Below are 22,342 nucleotides of genomic sequence, written 5' to 3'. Positions count from 1 at the left end.
CATGCCTGTTATGTTGTACCAGGTTTGATCATATGTTGCTCCAGAAGTGTTCCATGTCAGTTATGTTTGGTGGATTGTCTATTTTAATGTGTGTGTTATCTATTGTCTGGTAAAATTTCTTTTGGTTTGTGTTGAATGTTTGGTTTTGTTTCCTTCTATTTTCACTTTTTTTGTATCTTCTAAGTCGTTCGGCCAATGCTTGTAATTTCTGCTTCTTTTCATCTAATTGCTCTATCACTTCTTGTTGTGAGATTTTACCTAACCTTTTTCATTTTTTTTCTGAAATTTCATTTCTTATAAATTGTGTTAGCTGTCCGATGTCTTTTCTCAGTTTTTCTATTCTGATCTGTAGCCTGTGTTGCCATGCTGGTTTTGTGGGTTTCTTCTGTGTGTTGGTTGGTTCTGATCTCTGCCTAGTGTGTATATTTAGTGTAGTGAGTGCTCCTATATAAACCAGTAGTTTTAACTCTTCCATAGTTGTGTTTTCATTTATTTTGTTGTGTATGACTGTGTTGATAGTTTTTATTGTTGTTTCAACTTGTGGGTTATTTGGCGGTCTATGCAAGAATGGTCTAATGCCTGTATTTGCGTCTTTGTATTCTATATATGTCAACTGAAATTTTTCTTCTATATCTAACATGTGTGTCACTTCGTGTTCTATTTGTGCTTGTTCTGGTGGCTGTCTTAAGATTTCGTTTTCCTCTGATTGCTTAATTGATGTGTGTTGTTCTTTGTTTGTTTGCTCTGGGATGTTTGAGTCCATTACTGTACTTTCTTCTTCTTCTGATTGCACATTATTTTGTTCCAGTATTTGTTGTACTTGTTGTTTGATGTTTTCTAATTCTGACTGGGGTATCCTGTTATTTTTGATTATTACACGGATCTGATCAGCTAGTCGTTGTTCTGTTAAAAATTTTAATTCTGGGTATCTGGTAATAAATGTTGTGTATACTTGTGATCTGTATCCAGTTGTGTTGGTTCCTAGGTTTGTTGCTTGGTAATAACAGAACATGAGGTGTCGATTAACTTCATATGACCATCTCATCCTCTGTCTGTTTTCCTTCTAGGGTGGTTGCAGGAAGCATATCCTGCAAAACACCTTTATTTGGATTTGAATCATTTTCCAGTTGGCTAGCAGTGTCGTTACCATTGTGGGCAGGCATAGGGTTCAAGCGTCGTCCCCGACCATGACGGCGCTTGTCCGAGGCTTCTTTAGTTCTGTCCTGAACCAACTAATCACACTAAAAGGGGGGTTAGCCCTATTAGTGGTTTGTTCTTTTCGTCGCCTTTTACGACTGGCAGAACATACCGGAGGCCGATTCTTTTCCCGGGCCTCCACGGGAATTATTATCATTATTATTATTATTATTATTATTATTATTATTATCAGGAATATTATTAAGTTTGTGAATCTTAACTTTTAATGAACATATCACTCAGCTAGAACTCAATACTTTTTAATTTATAACCATACTTCCTGATCCCGCTGGATAAACAGCAAGCGGGAACATTTTCTTTCAGAGAGCACAAAAATAACGTCGACTTGCAGACTGGAAATTATGTTCAGTATGATCGCCATCGCTTTCTGGCTGACCACAAAAATAGTTTTCAGGCTCTTGTAAGTACTGCGACGATTTATCCACCCGTCGCCCCACACAATCACATTATTTCCTTACTTGTGTACTGGCTCTGAGCACTATGGGACGTAACTTCTGAGGTCATCAGTCCACTAGAACATAGAGCTACTTAAACCTAACTAACCTAAGGACATCACACACATCCATGCCCGAGGCTGGATTCGAACCTGCGACCGTAGCGGTCGCTCGGCTCCAGACTGTAGCGCCTAGAACCGCACGGCCACTCCGGCCGGCACTTGTGTATTAATGGGTAACATGTATAAATATTAATCACGCACGTAGAACTTTTTAATGACAATTTTGATGTCCAAAGATTATTATTAATCTTATTACCAAGTATTGTGCTACTTTAGTCTACATGAAAACGTTTCACATGCTAAACAAACTAACGGAAATGACCTTCAAATTCTTAAGGTGTGAATGCTTGTTACACAACCGACTGAGTAAGGTTATGCTACTTACCCAGCTGGTTCTGTAAAATAGGTATTATCGGTATGAGCACACAGTGACTGCTTTGTGTAGGCTGTATCACTGTGGACCATCCGGTCATCAAGCACCCACATATCTCCAAACATAGTTCGCTGAACATGCGAAATTCGCGTCACGACTTTCTCTGTTGCATCCACCGTTGCCGGTACCTGTCAAACGTTTGCTAGTTAATATTGATTATACAAAAAAGACACAATTTCCCAAAATTCAAAAAACCAAGAATTTTTTACACATATTTTATGGCATTGTGCTTAGTTTGTGATTAACTGAGAACAACGATATTACTCAAATGTTGGCACACTCAACTCTATTGGTACATTCTCACTCCTCCAGTAAAATTTTAAACAACTACACTACTACTTTAGCAATTACATCTTGAAACTTTACTTTAATCTCAGGAATTTATTGTGGTTTATTGGTACGTACATCATCTGATAATAACTTGCTAAGAAGTCGAAACTATTATTAATATTTCTGTGACTGGAATTTCAATTATATATAATTCGATTAAAAAACTGTCAGTGTGTCAATTAAGACAGTATGCGTAGCCTGTGTCAAGTTCAGAAATCCTTTAAGAAAGAAGTCATTCAGTATCAAATTATCATATATGATCCATGTGACTAATTCACAACTTCAGTAGCTATGAAACCTCTCTTTCCAGACTGGCAACTGACCGAATCCTATCGAAACTCTGCTGGAGGCGACTAGATTAAAGACTTTCCTTTCCTGTGTAGAGCCACCAAATACATATCTTTTTTGACTTTGAGAAGGGCTACGACACCACTTATCTGCAGAAATTCACAACAACATCATGTGAAATTAGTAGCTATGAAATCTCTCTTTCGAGAATGGTAATTGGTGCAGTCCTATTGAAGTAAGTAACTTCTCATTGTGCAGCAAAAGTATAAAATATATTCACTACCGCAGTCATCTGTACTCCCTACCATAGCCCGTCCACACAAGGAGCAACGTTTTAAAAACCGTCTAAGAGCAAATAAGCCGTTTGGGATTCGTGCTAAGGGCTACTTCCTAGAGATAGGTGTGGAAAATATCAATATTTTACGCCAAAGCTGGAACAAATCGTGCGTCACTGCATCTTATGATACACAATACCCTACCAGTCTGTCTTAAATCGAGGATGAGTGGTGGGCAGTTCCGGGTTCGCTCCTATCTGGTTGGAATGCAATAGTGGGAACTGGCCACACAACTGCCCCCTTACGTCTTATAGCCCAGTCAACGAAGTAAAATGAGGAAAATAGCTCGTGTAGTCGCAAATTTCGGCGCAGTGATAGGAGAGAGTGCCATGAACAACATACTAAAAATCCTGACCGGTGACGTGTAAGTGTGGGTGTAGGGAAAAGTTCAAACGGTATTTTTTGTGTATTTTTCTTGAATGACTCAAAAACCGCGGCCTCTACCAAAACTGAGTCCCAGTACCAAATTAATGCTGTTTTAATGGCATAAAATTATGTTTATTGTTAAATGAAGTGGGTTAACACCAAATATTAGATGTCTGAACCACATCTAGGGGCAGTAGAGGCACAATAAATAATAAACTGTGTCCTAGGGCTGTGTCAGGTGGTAAGGGGATGCTGGAGGGTGGGTCTTGAGGCAAGGTAGGTAGTTCGAAAGTGGTCGAGCACTTCTCTCCTTTGAACGTCAGCTTACTGAAGAGCTACAGATGGAGTCATACTCTCTCTATCCTGCTACGTCACAGGAAACAACTGAACGCCGTTTTACTGTTCTGCTGGTCCTTTCTCACTGCGCCTTGTAAATCAGTGGTGTCGCACTGTGCTGGCATGCCGGGGAGTGCATTCTTCACAAAATGTGTTAACATTACATGGAACATTGATATAAATTATTAATAATAAGATATGAACAGAACCTACATAAATCTCCGCACACTGTTCTGGACTAGTAGATAGGAAAATAATTGTCAATTATCCTGTACAACAGATTAACAAGAAACACGTGTCCCAGAACATCTCTACTAAAAATATATCCAGTGGCACCTTGTAAACTGAATTTGCAGCATAACTTAGGCTTAACGTTTCTATCAGCCCAGACCTTCCCATCGTATGACCAATGCACCCCATGAAGCACATGAGTGCATTAAATGCTTCCAATTTCACGGTAATTATCCCAAACTGGACTTCACGAGCCTTTAAGAACAACGGTTGTTGGAAGTAATAGAAGAAATCGTTACATCTTCCTGCTGGCTATCCTTGGCAGCTTATTGTAAACACACGTACAATGTATTGTAATCACTTGGGGGCGAATTCATGAACTGCAGGGAAGTTATTTCCTTCCTTTCACCATTAATTGTATTACTGGCAGCCTGCATAAATCCCTCCGGTTAAGGAATTTGCCGGAATTCCTAGCATCGACTGAATGGAGCCACTTAACACACACGACAGTGGCGAAGATTTCCCGGGGTATCAACCCAGTCAAGCTGTCGTTCTGTGACAACGTTTCGACAGGTTTCCTTCTCGTCACCTTCTGGCAAAGTGTCGAATTCAAGTATGGATGGTATATTTATAGACGCTGGACCGTAGGCTCCTCTGCCTCGTCTACAAATGGTTCAAATGGCTGAGCACTATGGGACTTAACTTCTGAGGTCATCAGTCCCCTAGAACTTAGAACTACTTAAACCCAACTAACCTAAGGACATCACACACATCCATGCCCGAGGCAGGATTCGAACCTGTGACCGCAGTGGTCGCGCGGTTCCAGACTGTAGCGCCTAGAACCTCTCGGCCACTACGGCCGGCGCCTCGTCTACAACGGCTGGGCCAACCACACGCCTCCGGAAGGGGTGTCATGGACGATGGTTGGTGCGGGGGAAGGCAGGGGGGCGGAGGGGGGGGGGACGTTGAGCAGTTGAGAGCGGTGGTGATGGGTAATTCCCAGCGCGTTGGAAGGACCTGGTGCTGCCTGTCTATTCCATCCGCTGCCTTCACCACTTTCACATCAGACCACTCTTGACCTATTCTTGCTAGCGCTGCATCCTATACAGAGCTCAGCTTGAAACCATCCCTGTTGACAAAAATCAGTAGTACCTCTTAGATGAGTGAGTCCCAGAACCTGCTCGTCGGGCACAACACCTCTGTCTGTTCAACATCAAACATATGACCTTTGTTGAGGCTGTACTCTGCCACTGCAGATTTGTCCGTTTGGCCGGGGTGCACGCTTCTCTCGTGTTCTGAGCGGCGCTACGAAAGACACCGTTGCGTCTGGCCAAGTCGCAGCATCTGAGGGAAACCTTTCTCAAGAACGGCTACTCAGAGACACAGATAAGACGCGCTCTCCATCCGAGCAAAAACAAGAAAGAAGGTGATCCGGAAGAAAACAGGATGTCTGGTGTTCCTTCCGTATTCGAAGCCACCCACGGCCATGACTGCCAGGATACTGGAGAACAACAACATCAAAAATACTTTCCGCTGATCAGCTAAAATAAAAAACACGCTTGGCTCAATGAAAAACAAACTAGGACTACAAACACTTTGCCGGCCGCTGTGGGCGAGCGGTTCTACTCGCTTCAGTCCGGAATCGCACTGCTGCTACGGTCGCAGGTTCGAACCCTGCCTCGGGCATGGATGTGTGTGGTATGCTTAGGTTAGTTAGGTTTAAGTCTAGGGGACTGATGATCTCTGGTGCTGTCCCATAGTGCTGAGAGCCATTTGAACCATTTTGAACAAGGAACACTTTGAATCTACAGCATCACCTGCGAATGTTGCAAGTAATATATTGGTCAGACGCAACAGTGTGTTCAGCAGCGCCGCTCAGAGCATGTGAGAAACGTTCACTTCGGCCAAACGGACAAATCTGCAGGGGCAGGGCACAGCCTCAACCGTCATACACTGACTGAAAAAATCGCAATACCAAGAAGGAGTGGAGCGACATAAACGAAACTTGGTAAGCGTGTTACTACACTACTGGCCATTAAAATTGCTACACCAAGAAGAAATACAGATGATAAACGGGTATTCATTGGACAACTATATTATACTAGAACTGACATTTGATTACATTTTCACGCCATTTGGGTGCATAGATCCTGAGAAATCAGTACCCAGAACAACCACCTCTCGCCGTAATGACGGCCTCGATACGTCTGGGCATTGAGTCAGACAGAGCCTGGATGGCGTGTACAGGTACAGTTGCCCATGCAGCTTCAACACGATACCACAGTTCATCAAGAGTAGTGACTGGCGTATTGTGACGAGCCAGTTACTCGGCCACCATTGACCAGACGTTTTCAAATGGTGAGAGATCTGGAAAATGTGCTGGCCAGGGCAGCAGTCGAACATTTTCTGTATCCAGAAAGGCCCCTACAGGACATGCAACATGCGGTCGTGCATTATCCTGCTGAAATGTAGGGTTTCGCAGAGATCGAATGAAGGGTAGAGCTGCGGGTCGTAACACATCTGAAATGTAACGTCCACTGTTCAAAGTGCCGTCAATGCGAACAAGAGGTGACCGAGACGTGTAACCAATGGCACCCCATACCATCACGCCGGGTGATACGCCAGTATGGCGATGACGAATACACGCTTCCAATGTGCGTTCACCGCGGTGTCGCCAAACACGGATGAGACCATCATGATGCCGTAAACAGAACCTGGATTCAACCGAAAAAATGACGTTTTGCCCTTCGTGCACCCAGCTTCGTCGTCGAGTGCACCATCGCAGGCGCTCCTGTCTGTGATGTAGCGTCAAGGGTAACCGCAGCCATGGTCTCTGAGCTGATAGTCCATGTTTCTGCAAAGGTCGTCGAACTGTTCGTGCAGATGGCTGTTGTCTTGCAAACGTCCCCATATGTTGACTCAGGGATCGAGACGTGGCTGCACTATCCGTTACAGCCATGCAGATAAGATGCCTGTCATCTCGACTGCTAGTGATACGAGGCCGTTGGGATCCAGCACGGCGTTCCGTATTACCCTCCCGAACCCACCGATTCCATATTCTGCTAACAGTCATTGGATCTCGACCAACGCGAGCAGCAATGTCGCGATACGATAAACCGCAATCGCGATAGGCTACAATCCGACCTTTATCAAGCTCGGAGACGTGATGGTACGCATTTCTCCTCCTTTCACAAGGCATCACAACAACGTTTCACAAGGCAAAGACGGTCAACTGCTGTTTGTGTATGAGAAATCGGTTGAAAACTTTCCTCATGTCAGCACGTTATAGGTGTCGCCACCGGCGCCAATCTTGTGTGAATGCTCTGAAAAGCTAATCATTTGCATATCACAACATCTTCTTCCTGTCGGTTAAATTTCGCGTCTGTAGCACGTCATCTTCGTGGTGCAGCAATTTTAATGGCCAGTAGTGTACATATGAGAGATGATGCCTATTCAAATTTAGCGCCAGTCGCATAAGAGTGGCGCTAGTAGCGCCACTATGAGGATGGAAATCAGCTTTAACGCAAACACTGTAACGGTCGAGCGCGCTTGTTACCTTTGAGATTCGACGTGGTGGGTTGATATTAGTCAAGAATGCCGCTGAGACGGCAAAGAAGCCGTTATCAACACCTCACTGAATTTGAGCGAGGTCGTGTAATAGGGTTACGAGAAGCTGGATATTCCTTCCGCGATACTGCAGAAAGACTTGGCAGGAATGTAGCCACTGTACGTGATTTCTGGTAGCGGTGGTCAGGAGAAGGTACGGTCGCAAGAAGACCAGGCTCCGGATGGCCACGTGGCACTATCGAGAGGGACAGCCTTCGTGTTTCGCGTATGGTTCTGACGCATCGTACTTCATCTGCAGCAGCAAGCCGCGTAGCAGTTGACACCACAGTGACACAACGAACTGTAACAAATCGGATACTTCAAGGGCAACTCCAAGCCAGACGCGCTGTAGCGTCTTTCCACGGACTCCAAATCACCGCCATCTGCGGATTCAGTGGTGTCTAGCAAGAGCAAACAAATGGTTCAAATGGCTCTGAGCACTATGGGACTTAACTTCTGAGGACATCAGTCCCCTAGAACTTAGAACTACTTAAACCTAACTAACCTAAGGACACAACACACATCCATGCCCGAGGCAGGATTCGAACCTGCGACCGTAGTGGTCGCGCGGCTCCAGATTGTAGCGCCTAGAACCGCTCGGCCAGTCCGACCGGCCTGAGCAAACAGGAGGGCATGGTGGAGAGCTGTTGTGTTTACTGATGGAAGCCGTTTCTGCCAATTATGGCCGTGTGTTGGTTAGGAGGTGGCCTGTACAGGTTCTGTAACCAATCTGTCTGTGTGCTAGACACACTTGAGCCACGACTGCAGTCCTGATCTGGGGAGCGATTTCTTATGACAACGGACGCAGCCCCTAATCCTCCCGAATCCAGGTAAGTAAGCAGGTAATAGGACCGAATCCTCCCAAACTGACACATTGTATGTTGTATTATAGACAATAATATAATTATCTCTGCCATGTTCCTTATCTCCTTCCCCTACCCCTCCCATGTTTTAAACAAAAAATATTGATTCACTCACGCACGCTTTGAGCGTGTTCTTGAGCGGGACTCAGTCGCTGGCGCTATGCCGGCTGGACTTTATCTCAATAACATAAAAGATAAAACTTTTAAACATACAATACACGCGAAAATTTGTTACATCTTCTACTGTAACTTCATACGCTTTCATTGGCCTTCTTGGAGTATTAGTAACGTTTAGAACTGCTACCTGCTTCAAACAGGAGGTTTCGGTCCCATCGTTTTTCAGACCCTTGCGGGCTTGGGAGGATTCGATACCATTTTTCTGACCGCGGGAGGGTTCGGGGCTGCGCTCATCTACATCTACATCCACACTCCGCAAGCCACCTGACGGTGAGTGGCGGAGGGTACTTTGAGTGACTCTGTCGGTTCTGCCTTCTGTTCCAGTCTCGTATTGTTCGTGGAAAGAAAGTTTGTCGGTATGCCTCTGTGTGGGCTCTAATGTCGGCGATTTTATCCTCATGGTCTCTTCGCGAGATATACGTAGGAGGGGACAATATACTGCTTGTCTCCTCGCCGAAGGTATGTTCTCGAAACTTCAACAAAAGTCCGTAGCGAGCTACTGAGCGTCTGTCCTGCAAAGTCTTCCACTGGAGTTTATCATCTCCGTAACGCTTTCGCGATTACTAAATGATCCTGTAACGAAGCGCGCTGCTCTCCGTTGGATCCTCTCTATCTCTTCTATCAACCCTATCTGGTACGGATCCCACACTGGTGAGCAATATTCAAGCAGTGGGCGAACAAGTGTACTGTAACCTACTTCCTTTGTTTTTGGATTGCATTTCCTTAGGAATCTTCCAATGAATCTCAGTCTGGCATCTGCTTTACCGACGATCAACTTTATATGATCATTCCATTTTAAATCACTCCTAATGCCTACTCCTAGATAATTTATGGAATTAACTGCTTCCAGTTGCTGACCTGATATATTGTAGCTAAATGATAAAGGATCTTTCTTTCTATGTAATCGCAGCACATTACACTTGTCTACATTTAGATTCAGTTGCCATTCTCTGCACCATGAGTCAATTCGTTGCAGATCCTCCTGCATTTCAGTACAATTTTCCATTGTTACAACCTCTCGATATACCACAGCATCATCCGCAAAAAGCCTCAGTGAACTTCCGATGTTATCCACAAGGTCGATTATGTATATTGTGAATAGCAACGGTCCTACGACACTCCCCTGCGGCACACCTGAATCACTCTATGACAGCAGGAGCACTCTGGTGGTTATCCCACGCATCCTGACTGCAAATGTGTACGTCAGTCTGATGATTCGACCTGCTCTGCTGCCGTTCATGAATAAGAGTCTAGGGAGGTTTTGAAACAGGATAACACTGGCCCACATACCGCTGTTGAAACCCACCATGTTCTACAGAGTGTCGACATAAGGGACGTCATCGGATGAAAACTCCAGCGTTATACATAAACAGCATTAACCGTCCCTGTATTGATCTACCAGGTGCAACAGGCAAAGAACTGCATCCGACAAACTGACGTCTGTCACACATGCAACACAACTCATGCACGTATGCATGCTTACATTCAACATTTTGCGGTTACGTTGGTTACTAACGTAGCACATTTCAGATTTGCAATGGCTTATCTCGCACTTACATTAACCTGTGATCTTTCAGTGTTAAATATGTCACCTAGATAAACGTATTACCGAAACTTCATTACTCCACACTAATTTTTTGGTGCTGCGATTTTTTGCCGTCAGTGTATGTTTGATTTTTGAATAGAAGGGGTTACGGTACTCGATCATCAAAGAAGCAGTGGTGATATGAGTCCATGATGATCTTGTCAACCGGGATAGCAATTTCCAACTGAGTTGTGTATGTGGGGACAGAAATAACATGTCAAAGGCGTTCTGATGTGAAATCGGCGAGCACAGTGGATCAAATAAACAGGCAGCACAAGGACGCGACGCCAGGACCCTCCAATACGTAGGAAGGCCCTCACACCACCGTTCACGATTCCTCCACCACCACCACCACCACCACCACCACCACCACCACCGTCCGTGAAACCCCTTCTGGAGATGCAAGATTGGTCCAGGCGTTGCAGAGGTGCAGAGGAGCCTGCAGTAGAGTGTCTGTAAAGCGCAAACTGAACTTGAACCCGACACTTCGCCTGAAGATGAAGAGTAGGAAACTTGACGAAACGTTGCCACAGAACGACGTCTAGACTCTGCTTATATCCCGAGAAGACTTCATCATTGAAATTCTCCGAGAAAGCCTGCATTCCCATATAACACACCACAATGTATATTGAAAGGGAGTTTCAATATGACAGATGGAATTCAACTTGTCCCATGTTCAAATATCTTAAGTTCCCTGTCACCAAGGTGGCCTACTTCTGTTGCGGAGGGACCAACTTAAGTCACTGGACCTCTTGAGATGGAGGGAGAGCTGAGACTTGGGTGGTGCTTTGTATACCCCCATATGCTGTGAAAAGTATTCCAGCCATCGGTAGCGGAAACACTGAATTCAGTATTGTTAAATACACATTCACAGAGCGTTTCACTTGGAGCAGGCTCTTCAGTGTCGCACACAGTTGATAGCTCTAGCTGTTGAGCCACGTAATATGTTCCGCTGAATCCCGAGCCAGCAAGTAGATTGATCGAATTTTTTGATCTAAACTTCCTGTGGATGAAAAGAACAGCAGCATGTAGTATTAGGTGATATGAATGATTGAGGGAGAATGGCAGCAACGAGGGCATCAGATAAAGACAATCTCTTTTCAATTTTCTATGTTGCCTCTTTTTCGGCAAAATCCTCAGCCCCAGTGCAGAATTTCTCATAAGGTGGAAAAAGAGAATTGTCATACACAATTGACTCATTATTTTATAAGCTCATTGTCGTAGCTGATTTTACGACTATTTCCCATTCTGCTTGTTCGTATCTGCACTTTGAAGAATATCAAACACCTTTCAAACATTTTTCACCTGAACTACCAAAGTACACAAAGGTTTTTCTGGTGCGAATTGTGCTGAAAGCAATGTTGTCCACATACTTTTCTTTCGTCTGGCCTTGACTGGCTATATGTGAAGAAAACTCGCTGCAACAACTCATCTGAGGTGAACTGGCAGTCGTCGTGTCCTTCTATGTAACCGAACATCTCCTCCATTGATACAGAAATTCCTTCACCTTCAGGGCGCCCTCTTTTTCTATATGTAGGTGCTGAGTCTATAAAGATCTTTTTTAAATCAATCCACTTGATACCTTGCCTCTACAACGTAAAGATCCGCAACAGAGGAGGTACGTCCTCGGATGGTGTCCGCCCATTCATCCTTCCTTTCCTATACACGAACTGTAATTGTATTCCAGAATTCATTTTCCCTCTGCAGCGTAGTGTGCGCCGATTTAAAAATTCAGATTAAAACTGTGTGTCGGACCGGGCCTCGGGCCTGTGACCTTTGCCATTCCTAGGCAATTGTTCTGCGGACTGAGCTACGCAGGCACGACTCACGACCCGCCCTCAAAGCTTTACTTCCGCCAGTGCCTCATCTCCTATCTAAACTTTATACTATCGCAACTGAAGAAGCGTAAATTGTAAACCTTTCAACGAATTTGTTGAGTTTTTTGCTTCTATTATCAAGAAATTCATTGTGAACAACATTCACATAAAACACACTGTTTTAGAATTAAATTTCGCTTCACTTGAACACAAGTTTTGGACCCCATGTTATGTTGAAGGCTGTATCTCTGAAAGACCAATACATTTTCTAAAGCAACTTTTAACTAAGTCGCCTCTGGTGACTTACTTTCTGCAAGATGCATGGACAGTACTGTGTTGTTCGTTCCTGAAACATAGAACTTTCCCTTCTTTTCTGCCGGCCGGCGTGGCCGAGCTGTTCTAGGCGTTACAGTCTGGAACCGCGCGACCGCTACGGTCGCAGTTTCGAATCCTGCCTCAGACATGGGCGTGTGTGATGTCCTTAGGTTAGTTACGTTTAAGTAGTTCTAAGTTCTACGGCACTGATGACCTCAGAAGCTAAGTACCATAGTGCTCAGAGCCATTTGAACCAACCCTTCCTTTCTCAAATAATTTACCTATACCAATTCACGTATCACTTCCCCCACCAGCACTACACAGATTATTGAAAACATCACACTCACAAATTAAATACCTCTAAACCATTGTTTATAGGAGCTTATTTCACATACACGCTCTCTTACTAACTGGAATTAAGTACTCAATGAAGTGACAGTAACTCCCTTATGTTACCATGAACATGATGAAGATATTTTGTGTACTCACAAAAGAGAGCAAGACAGTAAATGCTACATAGTGTATAGTCTGTGTACAAACCGAAGAACGATCAGTGCTCGAGGTGATGGAAGTGGCCTTCCCCAGAAGAGCGGGATAACTGTTGCACAGGTTGACTAAGAATCAATTTCCCATTTAGCATTGCAGAGCTGTGTGCGGAGATTACGCATAATCTGTTCATCAGATTTCTGACTTGATTCAAGGCTTCCTTGCAGACAGAATTCAGTACGTCGCCCTTAACGGAACAAAATCGACACACGTAAAGGTAATTTCTGGCGTGACCCCGGAAAGCGTGACAGAACCGTTACTGTTACCAATGTACAGGATATTACTCCTAAGAGGTGTTAGGCGCATTTTCTCTTGTGTTTCAGCAGATATTCGCAATTTCTTTTTTTTTTTTCAGAGTGTAGCTCGAGCGAGCCCAAACAAATACTTCTCATCAAGCCTTTCATGCGACGCCCAGCGCCGACCAAGAGTGCCGGTTTGTTGCCCATTACAGGCAAAACGATTTTTAAAACAGAATTTTACGTTCCCATTCGTTTGAGCGGTCACGAATTAGTCTAGTCCCATATTTGTTTTATCGGTATGCATTAACAGGGCCAGTAAAACAGGAAGGAAAACCGGTACTGCAGCAGCAGTTACTGGGCAGCGCTGCTGCATGGTGAGAGCAGTCAGTGGGGCCGGGGCAGTTCTGTCGCTGCTGAACTACTGGCTATTCTTCGTGATTTGCTGTCGCGAATAGCACTAATCGATAAAATCAGTATCGCACTCAATCGAATGAGCACGTAAACTTCCGCTTTAAAGTTAGTTTTGCTCGTAACGGGAAATAAACTGACGCTTCCTGTCGATAGTGGGCGTCGCATGAAAGACTACATGTTTTTATTTGGACTGATTCCAGCTACACACTGTAAAAACGAAATTGCAAATATCTGTCGAAACAGGAGAGAAAATGCTCCTGACGACCCATACAATAGACACCTTGTTTACAAATAATATGGTGGATAACGTCGGAAGCTCCCTGAGGTTGTTTGCAGATGATGTCGTAGCAACTCCAAAAGACTGAAGCGAACTCTAGGCAGAAAAAATGTTCAAATGTGTGTGAAATCTTATATGACTTAACTGCTTAGGTCATCAGTCCCTAAGCTTACACACTACTTAACCTAAATTATCCTAAGGACAAACACACACACACACACACACACACACACACACACACACACACACACACACACATGCCCGAGGGAGGACTCAAACCTCCGCCGGAACCAGCCTCACAGTCCATGACTGCAGCACCTAAGACCGTTCGGCTAATCCCGCACGACTCTAGGCAGACCGGCAAAGGAATGATGAATGGGGACTCGCAGTTGACACTAAGTGCAAGTGTTTCTTTTTCTTACTTTTTTAGCGGGAAGTCAAGAGCGCAAACGTCGTGAAACTTAGAGATTGTTTGGAAGATCGGAAACGGCGAAAAGACGTAAATCAGGGCAATAGTAAGTTGTTGACGACCTGGGTAGGATTGAGCTCAACACGTGGAAATTAATTAGCGTCAATGTCACGTGAAGAGACAGGCATAGTTATACGACAATTGCACCTGGTTGCAGATGACGAACATGGGGAAGGGGGTTTTGAGTGAGGTAGATATGGATTCAGATGGTGTTTAGTTAGAGAATATAGAATCTAACATAGTCGTACTGAACCAACCGGCACAGTTTAGGCCCGAAAGAACGAGTGTTAGTGCACCAGCACTCTGTTCCGAACTCGATGAATAGGCACCGGAAAGACAGAATAGGGAAAGGCTGCATCAAACGGCTACAGGGAAAAGCACGAGCGTACCATATAATACGTTTCCAACGTTTCAATACTTGACTCAGACCGTGTAAATCCAAAAGGAGCTGCAGGAAACCCTGAAACAAACGAATATGGGGATACGAAACCTTGAAAAGGAACAGAAAAAATGCGCAAGGATATCGGTCACGAAATCCAGCACACGCGAATAGATCTAAATAAGTAATTAGATCAAATTCGAAAGGACGCGAAAGAATCACGACACATGATTGAAAGGCTCATTGCTGGTCACAAACAAATGCGAATGACTGTAGATAAGGTACTAAGTGACATGATCACGTTCGGTGACTATACTCAACAGACTGTCAAAAAAGTTAACCAACAGGTCGAAGTACTTGCAACGAGGGCAACTTGTAAAGCGCAATATGTAATCGAGGAGACAACAGTACAGAGAAGGGTTACGATGGCAGTTTCAAAGCGATTTGATAGCCGAATTCTAAAAATGGAATTGGAAAACAATTCCAACGGCTCAGATTGGAACTGTTGCAGAGTATTAAAGCTCGGAGGGATAGTGGTAGCGTGTGTTCAGAGTCAACAGTAGGTCCGAACAATAGCGCTGATAAGAACGCAGTAAAATCACCCGCATGTGGTAATGATCGAGAAGCAATTAACAGGCGCGAATGTGGGAGTACGTCTGGATGCACGAATCTACAAAGGGAAAATGAATACTAACAATCAGTACGTCGCAGGGACAAACTATTCCTCAGATAGGAACGGAATTACTTGCAGCGCACCATAGTCCGACATGTCAGGCGCCAAAAGGAACTTAATGCTCACAGGTGTCAAACAAATCAATACACAGCTTCATAAGTGTCGAATCACGTAGCACCAGGTCACTATACACGACAGTACATAAGGCGCAATAGTCCAGTATCACTGGTGAGTCAGGACACAGACGGTGCAATGAGCAGTATGTACCAAGGTCGCGAAGCATTACCCGTGACAGACAGTCCAGTACGTATGGCGCAATTTGAGGCACGTAACTGCGTACAGTTGCTACGATGTAACACACGTCTCGATGGCAGTGGGAGTCTGCAATACCCTATGGCGGTACAACGTACAGACGAGAGTAATGTAGATATGACAGGAAGGAGGAGTGGTGAATTAGATAAAACACCCTTTGGTGCCACGACGAAATTTAACAGTCCCTCACTCTAAGAAAATGTCAACATTGCAAACAGGATGGAAACACTTCCATCGCCGAACATTTATATATCTGTGTCAAATGGGTTTACCAGAACATTCGACCTTAGCTCATAAATTGGACTTTATGTGTGCTCATATGGAGTGTGCAATTGCCGAAATAATGTAAAGAGTAGCATCAACCTCCAAGTCATATGATGAGTTTAGATCTATCTTTCTGTCGCGTTGCTGGTCAACTGAGGCACAGAATACAATGAAATATGAACTGCTTCACAAGACATTACACGAAAATTCGGGAGAGAAAAGCCTAGTAAAATTCTTAGAGAACATGGCGAAGAAGATCAGTGTCTGGATAATTTGTAAAGTGATGGAGAATTGATCCGTCTCTGTAACATGATGCTCCCATTACGGTACCGACAACCATTGGTAGGAAGAGGAGATAACGTACAAGCCTTTAAAGGAATCCTTCATGAATTAGATTTCATACTCAGTGAAGATGATCCACGTAAACGTAGAAATCAACGCGAAAGTAACAGTGACAGTCCGAGAAATGGAAACGGGTACAACAGGAACAATGATAGTATTGAAAGACAGAGTAAAGGGTTGAATTATGATCGAAATGGAGTAAATTGTAACCCAGTGGGTATAATAATGGTTCGTACAGAAGTAATAATAATAGCAAAAACGGTAACTGGAAGGAAATGGCAATAGACCAAGGAGTTCCCAGCAATATAATCAGAATAATCTGAACACTAGTAACGCTACGAGCGTTGCAAGAGAGCAACCGAATCCGAACTCATGAGGTGAAACGAACCACAACCTGAAATCGAGATTAGACAACCCAACCCAGGAAAACGGCAAGGCTGACAAGTGGTGGAAGTGGGAAACCAGGAGGATAGTGCACGATCCACTAAAAATTGCCAGTAAACAGATTAATAGACTCATTAATGATATAGAAAACAGTACCAAAGGTGGAACAGATAGGTCGAAAGTCACAATTAGCATGTTGGGATACTATTGATTGGGATTCAACCGATGATGATGGAGAATTCCCACCACTAAATGTAACACAACCTGAAGATAGTTATGGGTTCAATTGTTTGCAAATGTTTGACACAGAGGCTAATGAGAGCCAAATTCAGAAAGATAACGCGTGACCACCTGACACACAAGCCTGTGTGCATTTGGAAACAGAAACAAATGTTTATAATTCAGGGGATTACGACGCCATAGTCGTAGCATACGATAATCAAAGTTAAAACCGGGAAAATTGTCGTTAACGTAGTGCTTGATAGTTGCAGTGAAATGATGGCCATTTCCAAACAATAGTTCTATTGGCGTAATGCTGAAAGTGAACTGCTAGTGTTAAAAACCAGGAAAATAAAAGTGAAGAGACCCATTGTTGGTCATTCCACTGACGTCACCAAGCAGATGAGAATTGCATTTACATGTCGGGGGAAGACAATAAAAACAACTTTTTTAATCATACCAAAATTATCAGTTGATAGATTATTGGAGCTGACTTTCTAAACCAACGACAGGCCATACTAGACATGGGCAAAGGAGGCGTGACTTTGTGCAATATTACCCTTCTCTTTGAGGACAAACTAAAACATGAAGAGATTCTGGAGGTGTATACACAATTACATATGCAAATCGACGATGAAGGGCCACAGAAAAACATCTGCGGTATGTTTGGACAGACAAACCAGTTCCCATAGATGATGAACTTATACATGAGAGTCATGAGGAGATAAAAAAGTAAAGCAGTTAAGTGACATCTCTGATCATGGGAAAGCCGGCCGGTGTGGCCGCGCGGTTCTAGGCGCTTCAGTCTGGAATCGCGAGACCGCTACGGTCGCAGGTTCGAATCCTGCCTCGGGCATGGATGTATGTGATGTCCTTAGATTAGTTAGGTTTAAGTAGTTCTAAGTTCTAGGGGACTGACGACCTCAGATGTTAAGTCCCATAGTGCTCAGAGCCATTTGAACCTTTTCTTTTATCATGGGAAAGGGGAATGAGAAAGGATACTACATGGTAATGTGGAAGTATTTCTGCCAAAACCGGGGGCCATTAAGTATTTCCAGTATAAATTTCAGGTGGAATACAATTCGTTCAGAGTCCCGCCACACACTATACGGTTTTGCTTTACGTGAAAGGTATTTCTTGAGTTACACAAATTGATGAAAGGTGGGATTGTAGAGCCAACGTCATCAACATAGAAATAGTTCCTTGCAAGTTGTAGACAAAAAAGACGGTACCATTCAACCTGTGTTAGATGCTAGGCAAATCAACACAATAATAGTCACAGACACGGATCAGCCAAAGAAGTTGGAAGAATTGATTCAAAAAATTGATGGTGTAAAGATTTTTTTCATCTCTAGATCGGATGTCCAGCTTTTGATAAATATAGTAAGCGCCAGAATGTAGCAATTGCACAGCCTTTAGAGCATTTGGCTGATGGTATCAGTTTACCATTCAGACTCATCAGCAGCAGCATTTATAACGAGTTTAAGGATTATATTAAATAAAGAGCTACAACAGAAGCTAACATACTATGTGGATGACACATTAATAGCTGAATCATCACGAAAATAGCATAACGAGGTTTTAGATAAACTCCTCCAAACTCTAAAAGATTATGACGTCACAGTGAATATTGCAAAATCCACATTGGGAACAAAGGAAGTACAATTTTTGGACCACATTATTTCGGGAAAGGGGATAGAGCCAAATCCAGACAAAATTGAAGCTATTAGGAATTTTGAAATGCCATACAATAGGAAAACACTTAATGGGTTTTGAGGAATTATAAATTTTTACATAAAATTTATTTGTATTGACATCTTGGCAACACCACACTTATTTGTTCTTACCAGCAAAAACATGCCATGGGTGGGAGACCAGCAAGTAGTAGAAGAATTCTGCTAATTAAAAAAAACTTGTTAGAAGCACCCATATTAGCACACCTAGATCTGACACAGGAGTTCTGTATGGGAGCCGATAGTGCCAAAACTGGACTGGGAGTGGTGTTGTTTCAACAGTATGAACACGCAGGCCAAATGACTCAAAAAATCATTGCGTTTGCAAGTTGGGTCCTAACTAAGAGTGGAAAAAAATACTCCATCACATAGTTGGAGGCTTTAGCTGTTGTATGGCGCTTTCAGAGATTACAGTATTTTGATTTTGGGAGAAAGACCAAAATATTTACAGATAATAAGGCCTTGGAGTTCCAATTAACTGCTAAATTTGCCCACGATAGACTTGCTTGGTGGATATTACTCCTGCAGGAATACGATTCCACAATAACTTATGTACCAGGACCACCACACATATTGGCTGATGCTCTCTTGAAATCTCCGCAAGGTGCTGCTAACAACAGTAGAATAAATAATGAGGACGAGCAGTTCGTAATTTATACGGTAATACGAAAAAGGTTCCGTTTGAGAATTATATCACCTCAGCATTTAAACAAACAGCGAAGGAGCAAAATAAGGATCCTGAAATTTTGAGGATCAAACGTAAGTGGAAGGATAAAGATTCCACTGAAGTTCGGCAGCATTATCTGCTGAGGGATGACATCTTATTTAATAGATGCAATGTAAATACCACTTCATGCGTGGTGTGCATTCCAGATGAACTGATAAATAAATACATTTGGTATACACACCTCAGTAATGGTAATTTTGGGACAAGAATTTACTTTTTAATGTTGAAGCGGTCAGGTCACTTTCCAAACACGGAAAGCCGAATTAGAAAAGTTTTACCCAAACGTAAAGATTGTCAGCGGGCTCAACATATGACAATTCAGACTAGACCACCCATGTTCCGGATAGTTCCAGAGAAACTAAGACTCATCACAGCAACTGATTTGATGGGTTCTTTGCCACATACAAGGAAAGGTCATGTATTGATTTTTGTGGTGACAGAACTAACTTAAGTACATCACCCTCACACCTCTGAAAAAGGCAACATGGTTCAGTGTCAGTAATACCCTCAAACAAGATTTCTTGGTTCAAACTGGACAGGTCGAAAATATACTCTCGGATAACGGGACTCAGTTCAGATCAAAACAATGGCACGCCACACTTAAAAGACACAAGATGAAGCCTATATACATTTCCAAATATAAATCAGGTGCACATCCAGCAGCACGTACAATGAAAAATCTAACGACATTATGTCGTTTATACTGTAGCAAGAGACATAACATGTGGGATGTATATTTACAAAAATTTCAAGCTGTAATAAACGAGATATCCCACAGTATTACTTTACTACCACCAATTACAGTGTTAAAGAAGAAACCAGCTCCAAATAAGATTAAGGAACTCATAAAATTTCCTACAGTTCTAAGATAACACCGGCATATAGTCTCAGTAGCACTAAATAGCATTCGTTGCGCAGTCAGTAAGAGCGGAGCTGACGAAAATACCACCAATCGAGTGTTCACCGTAGGACAGAAGCTCCTCTCGGACAAACTATTAGTCTAACAAACAAAGGCAACAATGCCACAAATTCTTTGCGGCACCTAGGGAACCAATGGAAATCAGCAGAATTTTCCATGCAAATGCAGTGGAATTGATAAACTCAAAGACATGGAAATGACTAGGTATGCACCACTCAAGCCACTTGAAGGCTTACGAAGGATAAAGTCGAAGGGTAAGATAAAATCCATGGAATAAGTTAATGAATAAATAAGAGGTCAAAAATCAATGTAGGCTGGTTATTTACTTACAGAAGGTCAAAACAAAAGAGGTGGTTTGATTTAAAACTGAATGGAACAAAATAAAAGAAATATAGTAGTTCTTACTAGGATGGATCTCTGAGCTGCATAGAAAGAGAACAAGGATATATTAATTTGCTTAAACATAGCATTAAACATGATTGTACTGAACAACTGTTTTATCCTTTGTATATGAAACAAAGGACGAAGTAGGTAATGCAAAAAATGGTGAAGAAAGTGAGTACAGGCATGTATGTTTAAATCAAGGCTTAGAGTGAACTGTAGAAATAAGATGTTGCTATATGATGGCATTGTGAATTGATTAAAAGTTGAGTAAACATAACATCAAAGATAGACTATGAAGCTGAAGCTGATATCTCTCCTATCGAAGGACGGGACGTGTTGTTGTGATGGTTGGTTGACTTAAGATCTGCAAAGTTTAAATTGAGGAAGGTGTAAGATGAGGTTCCATACGCAGAATGCGATCGAATCATTAAAGATATTTGGGCTCATAGCAAAGGAGCGTGAGATCCTGTCATTTTTTGTAGGATTCGGCAAAGATATGAGGACCTTTCATTACGATTAATAGGTTTGACAGGAAGGGCCATAAGCAGTATTTTTGGATTGGTGTCTAGGAACGCACATCGTACAATTCGCGACAGATAACTTGTTATATGATGGAGAGAGGTTAACTAAGGAGGAGTAAGCCAGTGACGTTGTAACTATCATGTGGCATTAATAAGTATTTGTTCCGCAGGTGAAAAAAAATGGGTATTGCAGTTTTACACATAATGAAGGAGAAGTGGAGTAACTACCTGGACACTGGTACATATATCGCCCAGAAAAAATTACTACACAAAAGATAAAAAGGCAAGGAAGAGTTAACAAAGGTTCAGTTAATCAACCACAGGTATTCGAATTATAATAACATAATAATTCTGAGATACTTATAGAGTGAAAGAAAAAATCAAATTGATAGGATGAAACACCTACGCTTCGAAGATCTATGTTTCAGGGACCAACAGGAAAGATAGAATACTGACCGGAAATTACAATGCTGTTACAGAGGGAAAGTTCAACCAGTAAAAAAGTGATATTACTAGGCATGACCGTAGTAACCTTTTCGTAGATTTAGATTATAAGATGAAGAAAATAAATTATGGGGAACTAACCGTATGATATGACTAATCTTCCACATCGTGCATCACCATTATTTCGTGCTTGTACTTTGTCTATGCAGCCGAGGAAACTAATTAGATCCTCCCCAGTTTTTCAGAATTGTAAGAGGTAAGGAAAGTTTTCGATTTTATAATTTATTGTAATATAATCTACATACAAGTATCAACACTGAAATTATTTCAAGGTAGCACCAAAAAAGATATTTTGGATGAGAGTTAAAATTTCATTATGATATTACCGTAAGTCTAAGTTTGAAGTGGCTGATAATACAGGGTAGAGTTCAATTACCAAACTGAGTTTTGTAGTTTTCCGCTGAGTTAATCAATACCTCAACCATCAATTATACGCAGTCCCAAAAAAATGGTTCAAATGGCTCTGAGCACTATGGGACTCAACTTCTGAGGTCATTAGTCCCCTAGAACTTAGAACTAGTTAAACCTAACTAACCTAAGGACATCACAAACATCCATGCCCGAGGCAGGATTCGAACCTGCGACCGTAGCGGTCTTGCGGTTCCAGACTGCAGCGCCTTTAACCGCACGGCCACTTCGGCCG

The 22,342-nt window shown here is 42.8% G+C and overlaps 1 protein-coding gene across 1 annotated transcript in view; it reads right to left on the bottom strand.

Annotated features, from left to right (window-relative positions):
- The window catches only part of LOC126471550 (trimethyllysine dioxygenase, mitochondrial), a 497,242-nt gene that overhangs the window by 260,058 nt on the left and 214,842 nt on the right, over positions 1-22,342 (bottom strand). The window contains exon 6 of the mRNA XM_050099777.1: positions 2,100-2,275. Within this exon, the coding sequence (XP_049955734.1) occupies positions 2,100-2,275 (176 nt within the window). The remainder of the gene's footprint in view (positions 1-2,099; positions 2,276-22,342) is intronic.

This window comes from Schistocerca serialis, chromosome 3, assembly GCF_023864345.2.
Source record: "Schistocerca serialis cubense isolate TAMUIC-IGC-003099 chromosome 3, iqSchSeri2.2, whole genome shotgun sequence".
Lineage (NCBI taxonomy): Eukaryota > Metazoa > Arthropoda > Insecta > Orthoptera > Acrididae > Schistocerca > Schistocerca serialis.
Note: the sequence above shows the minus strand (reverse complement) of the source record. Positions and strands in the feature narration are given on the sequence as shown.